Source organism: Poromitra crassiceps (genome assembly GCF_964638095.1).
Source record: "Poromitra crassiceps genome assembly, chromosome: 30".
Taxonomy (NCBI): Eukaryota; Metazoa; Chordata; class Actinopteri; order Beryciformes; family Melamphaidae; genus Poromitra; species Poromitra crassiceps.
This window is the reverse complement of record NC_139652.1, coordinates 15,142,861-15,153,406: the sequence shown is the minus strand read 5'-3', so window position 1 is coordinate 15,153,406 and position 10,546 is coordinate 15,142,861. Positions and strand designations below refer to the sequence as shown.

The 10,546-nt window shown below is 42.5% G+C and overlaps 1 protein-coding gene across 1 annotated transcript; it reads left to right on the top strand.

Moving 5' to 3' along the window:
• Positions 1 to 300: 300 nt before the first annotated feature.
• On the top strand, positions 301 to 2,717 carry avpr1aa (arginine vasopressin receptor 1Aa; the record flags this gene model as incomplete). Its single annotated transcript, XM_083662886.1, has 2 exons — positions 301 to 1,249; positions 2,033 to 2,717. 2 exons carry the CDS (start codon positions 301 to 303, stop codon positions 2,323 to 2,325), a joined length of 1,242 nt encoding a protein of 413 aa, XP_083519012.1. The 3' UTR covers positions 2,326 to 2,717.
• Between the last annotated feature and the right edge of the window lie 7,829 nt (positions 2,718 to 10,546).

Genomic DNA, 10,546 nt, shown 5'->3' with positions numbered 1-10,546 from the left:
ATTACATTTGCATAAAGGAAATTATTCCGGCTATTTTGTTCACTTGTGGAATGTTAGATGAGCGCACATTGGTTGACTTATAAAGGATGGCCTATTTTTTGCAGTGTATCCGCTTTACGCGCACGCGTCTGAAATTTGATTCGAGTTTAAAAAGGACCAACCGCAGCCACGAGCCAGAGACCACTGAGTCCTGTCCTTTCAGCATCAGGTAGCCTATAATAGCTCCATATAGGGAGGGGAGAGGCACTTCGCAGCCCCGATCGGGCTCTGTATCTGGATAAATCGCACAGGGGCAGTGCCATGCACACTCCTGACCATGCGTTGCTCCCGAGCGGGGTGAACCAGTCTCTGATTTTCAGTCCCACTTATGACCCGACGATGGGGACACCTGACAACCACACCGGCCACCCCAACGGAACCGACCGGTTTGCCAGAAACGAGGAGGTGGCCAAACTCGAGATCACGGTCCTGAGCATCTCCTTCGTGGTCGCTGTGATCGGGAATGTGAGCGTGCTGCTGGGGTTATACAACACTAAGAAAAAGACGTCTCGTATGCACCTTTTCATCAAACACCTCAGCCTGGCCGACTTGGTGGTCGCCTTCTTCCAGGTGCTGCCGCAGCTCTTCTGGGAGATCACTTACCGCTTCTACGGGCCAGACTTCCTCTGCAGGATAGTCAAGCACCTGCAGGTGATGGGCATGTTCGCGTCCACGTACATGATGGTGATGATGACCGTAGACCGCTACATCGCCATCTGCCACCCGCTGAAGACCCTCCAGCAGCCCACCAAGCGCTCCTACATCATGATCGTCTCCACGTGGATGTGCAGCCTGGTGCTCAGCTTGCCTCAATACTTCATCTTCTCTCTGAGCGAGATCCAGAACGGCTCGGACGTGTACGACTGCTGGGGCCACTTCATCCAGCCGTGGGGCGTCAGGGCGTACATCACCTGGATAACCGTGGGGATCTTCCTCGTACCCGTGGCCATTCTCATGATTTGCTACGGGTTCATTACCCACAGCATATGGAAAAATATCAAATACAAGACTAGGAATACAGTGACGGGCGCTGCGGCCAGGAACGGGCTGATTGGGAAGAATTCCGTGAGCAGCGTCACAACTATATCAAGAGCCAAATTGAGGACAGTTAAAATGACTTTTGTGATCGTTTTGGCATATATTGTGTGCTGGGCGCCGTTTTTCATAGTGCAGATGTGGTCCGTGTGGGATGAAAACTTCCAGTGGGATGGTGAGTACTATAGGGGTGGTAATATTTGATAAGTTGATCTCTGAATTGTAAACTCTTTAGCTACCTGAATGATAAATGTAACAATTGAAAAATAACGTGGCTAATTACTTATTTGCCACGGAAATCTGTGCGCAAAACTGAATTGCGCATCGCCATTACGCACGAGTTTACTTGTTACCAAAACAATTACGCACGAGTTTAATGGGTAGGCTACCAAAACAAATAGAGCCGATATTATTTTATTTGAATGAAGGTTATGAGAATTGAATTGTTTAATCTTATTTAGTGTCTAAATTCAGCCTGGAAACAATTGGCCATGCTCTTCTGCAATGAGGTAATTGCGCAGCACTGGGGGTTGAGCCAGTGCAACTGATTTTATATTATTGCCCGTCTTGAAAGTTATGTAGTCTAGTCTATATAGGCCTATTCGCCATTAAAATTGTATTTTTCTTAAAACAAATTCTGCCATTGGGGTGATAAGCCCCTTTTTTCCCTTTGAGTGTGGGCTCAAGACTGAATTAGGCAAATCACTTCACTAATATCAAGAAAACAGACACTCAAGTTTGGTTTGCACTGGAAACTAGTTACATTTCGTCATTCACCTGGCTTTTTTCTTTTTCTTTTATTTTCTTTTCTTTTAGAAAAATAAGATTTTAAGTATCATATTAGACCAATCATCATTTGAAATTACTTGGTCAGATGGACAATTTTGCACCCTATATTTTGTGGGTTGATCATTTTCCCCTCCCCATCTCTCTCTCTCTCTCTCTCTCTCTCTCCTAGACTCTGAGAACACAGCAGTGACTCTGTCTGCGCTCCTTGCCAGTCTCAACAGCTGCTGTAACCCTTGGATATACATGATTTTCAGCGGTCATCTCCTGCAGGACTTTGCTCACTGCTTCTCCTGCTGTCTTAAAATGAACAGAGATTTCAAGAAAGAGGACTCAGACAGTAGCATCCGAAGAACGACTCTATTGACTAAAATGACCAATCGGAGCCCTACGTGCAGTTCTGGCAACTGGAAAGATCTGGACAACTCGCCCAAGTCCTCCACCCCCTCCATCCAAGTGGAGTAATGACCGCAATCCTTATTTATTGAGGTGGGAATGGAAACTTATGTGACAATGCCATCAAGGTATCATATGCACATATAAGCCCACTCCAACTGGACACTACTGAAAGTGACTGAAATGCCCCCAAGCTCCCAGAAACCTTCAAGCAAATCAAGGTCTGGAAAAGTAAGAAAGAGCCTGGCTGCAGACCTTCGAAGCCCCACCCACTCCACAGTGTTGTGCAGTCGGATGGAAATGAGTTTATGAGTTGACAATTCAGTGAGTCTGAATATCAGGCTAAGAAAGAGAAGGACATGTGATAAAAATCCATTCAGTGAAGAACATGGATGATAAAATATGGACATATCTCCTGTGGACATGTCCTAGATTCTCTGTACAGTGTGATTTTTCACATAACAGCCTTGCATGTAACTTGTAAAACATTAGGAACGCACCTGAACTTGCATAGTGCCGGATTTTCATATCATGAAAGCATGTATCTTTGTAAAAGCACTTAGTTGACAGCTATCGTTTTGTAATTCTTAAAAAGAAAATCCACCTGAAAATTCAAGTTAAGCAGCTAAGGGCGCCTGTTCAGAGGGAGGGGAACTGGTTGGAATAGCGTGAACCTCCCACGTGCTATGTCCTACCGGTGAAGCTTCCTCTGTCAGGTGAAAAGAAGCGGCTGGCTAACTGCCCATGTCTCGGAGGAAGCATGGAGCCAGTTTCGGCTCTCCCCAGATCGGCAGAGGGTGGAGTAGCAACCAGGATAAATAAATTAAATTAGCATTAATGGGGGATTAAAAAATGGGATAAAAAATCGGGGGGGGGGGGGATTATATAAAAAATAAAAAATAAAAGTGTGGCAGCTCCAAGGAGTCAAGGAGACAACCTGATTTCATATTGCTGCCAATAAGTACTGATGTTTTTAGTGTATGGTATGCAATCCATGTAGGCCTAATGCCAGCTGGAACCCCATAAGCCAGACTGATAAGTGGGACAAACGTGACATGGCTCCCCCAGGATGTGTTGTGGTGAGAACAATTTTTCCAGACCACATCGTCTCAAACTAACCATGACAGTCACCTCTTCCTTTTGCTTACAGGTGCTTTTAATTATGTTGCTTTTCTCAGTAGTCAGAACCAAGACAAATTGATTTACATGAAAATCATACCGTTACTTTGAACTGTTTCAAAAATCCTTTGAGGTTTATTCTTTATAAATCAATATGATGTTGAGGTCTGGTCGGCTATAGATAAATTGCTGCCTCGCGTGCATCCACATTTTTTTTAAATAATTTGTTAAAGGATTAATTTCATGTCGCATGCAGTCTGCCCATAGCCTAAAAGAATGGCTTCAATTGATGTTAAGACAGAGGCAGATGTGGAGCCCACTGAAAATAGTATTTACTCCCACACAGAGATGGGCATATTGGGGGTGGGGGGAGTGAGGGAGGGGGATGGGGGTGGTACAGTCAAGTGGGATTGGCTATAATTGGAGGAGTCTACATATAGAATATGATACTCCTCCAAAAACAATGTTGGGGAAAAGCCCACACATTCCACCCACACCACATCAAACGCTTCCTGACTTTACCAAATCCTGCCCCACGGGGATCGCTTATTGGGCTTCATTTACACTTGAGACAACAATTTGCTCTACATTAACACCTAAGCCATCATGTTTGTTTTTCAGGCTGCGTTATATATATATATATATATATATATATATATATATATATATATATATATATATATATATATATATATATATATATATATATATATAGTTTCCTAATGTTAGTATATTTGTACATTAAAGGTACTTTTTGATGTTGAAAATAGGCCTATCTGTAAATACGAGTAATTTATGTAAATCTGTTCAACATGAAATTGTATCCATCTGCCTTGGCTTGTGCACGTTGAAAATAATCAACATATGATATAAATATATACTGTTGCACGGTCTGTATGAAGCCTGTTTTCCATAAACAAGGATCTGATCTATAAGTGATATGATTATTGACCGGTTATCTGAAAACTACCACAATACGTATGTTGAAATACACTTTGATGTACAGAACACGGCACTGGCTTTGACTCCTGCCTTCACAAACATGAACAAACAGCATCTTTACAGCAGCTGACAGCGAGTGCTCAGAGCTACAGTAGACAGTAAAAAGCCCTGTTTCCACAACATGCTCACAGCTACAGTATACACTAAAAGGCTCTGTTTCCACGACACACCCCCTTTTTAGCCGCAAGTGCAAAACAGATGGCTTTCACAACACACTCGTTATGCCACACAACTGTTGAATACATGAATACATGCACTCTCTCACTGAAAGTTGAGCAATCTTTAACATGACCCTCTCAGCGCAGTCAGCAATAAAACCTGCCAAGCTCTCAGCACTGTTGGGAAAATGCAATAGTCTCACCTTTCCATTGAAAATATCAAGAAAAAGAACAGTTCTGTAGAGAGCGAGGTTCCTGGTCAACTCACAGCATATAACATCTATAAGCCTTATTGCAGCAACTGGTGTAACATCTGACGGGTGTTGTAAAACTTTGTCAACATGTAATAAAATGTCCAAAATTGGATGAAAATGTAACAAAAACTGCTTGTGTAATACATCGCTGCATAACGAAATATCACATTATCACATTTTGACTTCATAAAGGGCGTAACTTTCGACTGATAATGCAATAATATTATTTGATAATGTACAAACTTAAGTTATTATTCTTACGAGTTATCAACTTATTAGTTAATATTATTACATGATCATCAACTAAAAAATGTTACTCCCCTTAACCCATTGATACCTGATGCAGCATTTGTGTGTGTATCCCTTTAAGACCGCGTGATGCGGTTCGCGGTCTTAAAGGGATACACACACAAATGAGGGATATACAGTACACGCAAATGCTGCATCAGGTATCAAAGGGTTAAGTCACAATTGCTGATTAATGTAATAATGTCATGTTATACTGTACTTTATCCAGCAACTTAATGTTGTAAGTCTTTATTACAGTTTACACAGCCCATTTAGAGGAACATTAGTACATTTTACAAGTTATTACATTTTCATCGTCTACCATATCAGTTGTTACGAGTCGGTTGTATTGTTCTGAATAGCTGGTGAGGAACAGTTTTCGATATTTTTCTCACCAGTACTTCGAACTGTGCCAGCCGCCCGACCTCTCCGCCTCCTGAGATGATAATATTATCTCAGGAGATGGAGAGGTCGGGGGGCTGGGCAGGGACGTCCTATATACAGGACATTCTTTCTCTAGCTGTGATTATGTCAAATGGGGCAAAAACATGCCGAGCCCTGCCAGATAGATATCAGAGAGTGTTGTCATTCTCTGGACTAAAAAGGAGGATAAAACAAGCCAACTGACAGACGTGGCCGAGATAAACTTGGTTCACTGGGTTCATGAGGCTATACAATCTCAAATTAGAGGGCGGTGTGGCGAGAATATCCCTCAAGGTTTGATGGACACGTCAATTCCCAGCCTAGCATCCACTCTGCATTGCATGAGGCATGGCAATCATCAAGCCAAATCCAGGCTCTGACAGTCTGCTGGGCTCTAAGGTCACCAGCCAGAGTCTAGACTGAACAAAAGACCAAGTCAGAGATTGTGGTTCTCCAGATATTGGCAACGGCATGTAATTCCAGCGAAGCGGTTGGAAAACGGACACATTGTATTATAAGGATCATAAAAGAGTGGTGAACATGTGTTGAGTTCCATCTATTCGCTGCTACGGTACATCTCTGCAAAGTTAAGAGATGTGTCTTTCCTCTGCCGGTGGCAAAACATCCGTTTCAGCATCGGTTTCCTCTGTATATTCCTCCATTGTTAGCCTACTTTGTGACAACACAATACAAAAGAAGTTCAGACTCCACGAGCGAGCCTCACATTCATAACAACTAGATTGTGAGCAGATGAGATGAATGCATAGACAAAGATAAGTGCATCTGACAGACAGCCAGAGAGGTCTGTGAAGTGCTTTCATTTCCTCAGGAACAAAGCCGTCCATACCCGCCTTATGTATGGGATACCTTCACCTTGGGCAAAAGGAGATGCAGGGAAGTGCATTGTTGAAAGAGAAAGGAAAAATGTGGAACATAAGCAGAGCTCAAACTTCTCTCAGGCAGGAAACACAAAAGCAAGTTTTGTTTACTGGCATGCAAACCCCTCCACCTTGCAAGTGTCTTGAAAAAAACCCCCAGCAGTGCTAACAGAGAAATACTGTCTTCCATCAAGAGGGATGATGCCCGGGGGGGCATGGCTGAGATTGTTGAGATGTTGAAACCTTCTGGTCATGTGAGACAAGCTCCAAGAAGATGCGTGCCAGTTTTTCTGCTTCCATACTTAGGAGGTAAACAACCCCTACTGCGTTTTCCTTCCAGGAAACAAGTCCTGTCCTCTGTTACTCTCTGGACAATTGTGTCCAGGGTGGTCCTCCCTTTCACCTTACAGCCCAGACTTCCCTTCACACACTACGGAATGGTCACTGGAAGCCTAAACAGGGCTAAAAAAAAGTCAGGGAAATGTTTAGAAGTGACAATTCTGAAATTGGACATCAACAATACGTTACTACAGGAAGTTCCTCCAGCACCCTGGAGGTCTTGTGATCAGAGGACCTTGATGAAACCAGGCTCTCTCACAGCATGTCTTCCTCCTCATCATCGTCTTCCTCCCCTCCACACAGCTCCCTCTTCCTGCTCTATTGTTCTGCTGCAGTCGCCTATTTACCATTAGCATGTTTAATGACTCCCCAGCGGGCATACTGTACACTTACTGTTATGTGAGGCATGTTTAAACAAAGACATTACACACTATTTGGATTCGATGAAAATGGGTCCTAAAAATTCTCTGTAGAAATTGCACAATCCCAGATTTTCAAACCCTGCCAAGTGTGTGAGCACGACTCGATCTCCAAAAAAATCCACCTTAGGTGCACGGCCAAAGATTAATCCTATAAGAACGTGAAGCCTCTGTGAGTGAGTGAGTGAGTGAGTGAGTGAGTGTGAGTGAGTGAGTGAGTGAGTGAGTGTGAGTGAGTGAGTGAGTGAGTGAGTGAGTGAGTGAGTGAGTGTGAGTGAGTGAGTGAGTGAGTGAGTGAGTGAGTGAGTGAGTGAGTGAGTGAGTGAGTGAGTGAGTGAGTGAGGGAGCGAGCGAGCGAGCAAGCAAAATTGTGTTCGGCCACAGCTATGCCATTTTACATGCGATCATGCTGAATCTTTCAGGAAGTGTAAAGAGCACCCCTGCAGGTGACCTTACAGAGCCGGCTTTTTTTATTTTAGGCCCGATTAATGGCCACTTGCGATGCGGCGCAATGGCTGCACAGCCTCCACCGATCTGCATGGAGGGCCCCCATGGCCTACACTGGACGGGTATTCCGTTAGACCAGTGGTTCTCAAACTTTTTGGGTTATAGTACCCCTTCGCTGATTTCTGAATCCAAGTCTGATTACAAGATTTTGTTTAGAAAACTGCAAGAGAAATCTATAGCATTTAGCATATGATGCAATCAATGAATAAAAACCCACCTTTTGAAGAATGCTGTATAACATTACTGTTGGAGAAAAATATAAGTTCCATTGGCATTTCCTAATCAATAAGCTATATTTGCATACACATAATTAACGCTATGAGTTATTAGTCATAAGACATCTCACACATGCAGAAATGGAGACGCACATACATAGGAGATATCTTCACCCTCTGCTCCACAGCACATGGAGGTCAAAACAGACTTTCACCCACTGCATGAGGTTGACCTTGCTGATACAGACAGGAGCCCTGTATGAATTGTTAGGGAATGGAATTTTAACCACTCCTCATCCGCTAAATGTAATATACATAACAATATAAACCAAATGAACTTGAAGCCAGGAGTCCAGGAAGATGTCTTATAGAAATATATTTATTACCATAACATTCTCTGGCAATATGTATTGTCAGAGGACTGAATCTCAATGTACCATCTGATCAATGTACAGAGTCCAAAATTATTCAGCGGCGATGTCACAATTTGACATACGCTTTATAGGCAAAGGAAGGCAGAGAGAAACAGAGAGAGGAGGGGTGATGACTTGACTTGGAGCCTACAGGGCTGCCTGTCTGTATCAGCAAGGTCAACCTCAACATGCAGTGGGTGAAAGTCTGTTTTGACCTCCATGTGCTGTGGAGCAGAGGGTGAAGATATCTCCTCCTATGTGCGTCTTCATTTCTGCATGTGTGAGATGTCTTATGACTAATAACTCATAGCGTTAATTATGTGTATGCAATTATAGCTTATTGATTTAGGAAATGCCATTGGAACTTATATTTTTCTCCAACAATTACAAAATAAGAAATGGAGTGAAAGAGTTGCAATTAGTGCCTCCTGAGCAGATTTATTTGAACGTTTAATTTATTTACATGATTTATTCGTACATTTTTCCATTTCCACCTTTCTCTCAAGTATGCCCTCTATCGTATCGCCCGCGTATCCCCGCCCCAGTTTGTGAACCAGTGCGCTAGACAACAGCAGCGCTAATGTCCCTTTTGTCTTTTAATAAAATGGGCGCTATAGAGCACAAACAACTGGACACAATAACGGACATACTTCAGTGCAGAAACGCGTCCGTTGTTTGTCTTCATGCTGTGATCCAAAGGCACTCATATAATGTCCTTTTGTCTAAAAGCTGCTTTTCCTTCTCTATTGAAATCCCAAATCTTTACAATATGAGGAATGCAGAATAAAAGGCTCCAAGTTAGGTTAGTCTAACAACATTTTGGTTGGTAGTGGCCAGTGTTGGGGGTAACTCATTACAAAAGCAACATATTACATGTAATATATTACTTTTAGCAGTAACTCAGTAATATAACTTATTACTTATAGGATTTCAGTAATATTATACCAGTTACTTTGTCAAGTAACAAGTTACAAATTGAGTTACTTTTTTTTTTAAATCAAAGCACATATTTAAATCATTTCCTAATCAAACTGTGTTTTTTTTATGCAAATAACCACTATAGATGACAATAACAAAGGAAAAGGATAACATTTAGAATTTTGGATGGTTTACACTGACTTCAAGACGGTTTAAATTATTTTTCTGGATGGTTCCGGGGTGCCGATGTCATTCTGCTACTTCTGTTATTACAGTGAAAGTAATGCAAAAGTAGTGTAATAAGTAATGAGTTACTCTACACAGACTGTAATATTGTAAAGTAATGTATTACTTTCAAATGAAAGTAACTAATAATATGTAGTATATTACATTTTGAAAGTACGGTAATTTGCCCAACACTGGTAGTGGTACATCTATACCACTGGTGGTACCACCAGTGGGCCACGACACCAGTTTTGGCTCAAATAATCTTGAAAATGTGAGTCACTCTGAGGAAGAGTTAAATAACCACTGCTGTCGAGCTCATCCAAGTTCCCTTCAACCGTCATGTGTCCAGAGAAGGTTTGCTCAGCGTGATCTTTTTTCAGACAGTGCATTGCTCACCATCCATGATGCCGTTTGCCTCAAACCTGCGTGCAGCTGTGACTCAATAGACCCTTTTCACAGGGGCCATTTTGTGTCAAAAAGGCAGGGTAAACACAGGTGCAAGCAAAACACTAGTGAGGGTTTCCAACTTCCATGCACTCAATCATGAGAGGCCAGTTGGTTGTTAGGATTTAACAAACGTTATTTAGCAATCGGCATGCATGGCAAATACTTTGGACGTCATACTTGGACTTGACTGACCACAACATAGCTGACGTCATGCTAGATAGATGCATAGGTTATGCATGTGTGGCCTTCTGCTTGAAATGTGGTCTGGAAACCCCACTAGTGCTTTGCTTGCACCTGTGTTTACCCTGCCTTTTCGACACTTGAAATGGTCCCCGTGAAAAGGGTTTATTGTCTTCCGGCAGTCTCAATGTCCGCGTATTATCTGCTCAGTACCGTGTCCAGAAGTTATAGTTTCCTAGAAGCAATGGCATAGATTCTTGGAAGGCTGTCCGACTTGGCACAAAATAGTGAACGGCATCCCATGTTACGCAAGTCACGCAAGAATGCAACATGCCTCCTGCCCTGTTTTTGCAGGCAATCAGAAATGCAGAACAGCTGGGATGCGAGATTTGACCAAAGAGATGTTTATTGAAAACATACGTTCATCGGAATATAATCGATCAAAGTCTTACCGATAAGGTAAAATTGTGCATCTGTGCTTTAGATGTTGTTTACGGAGGCC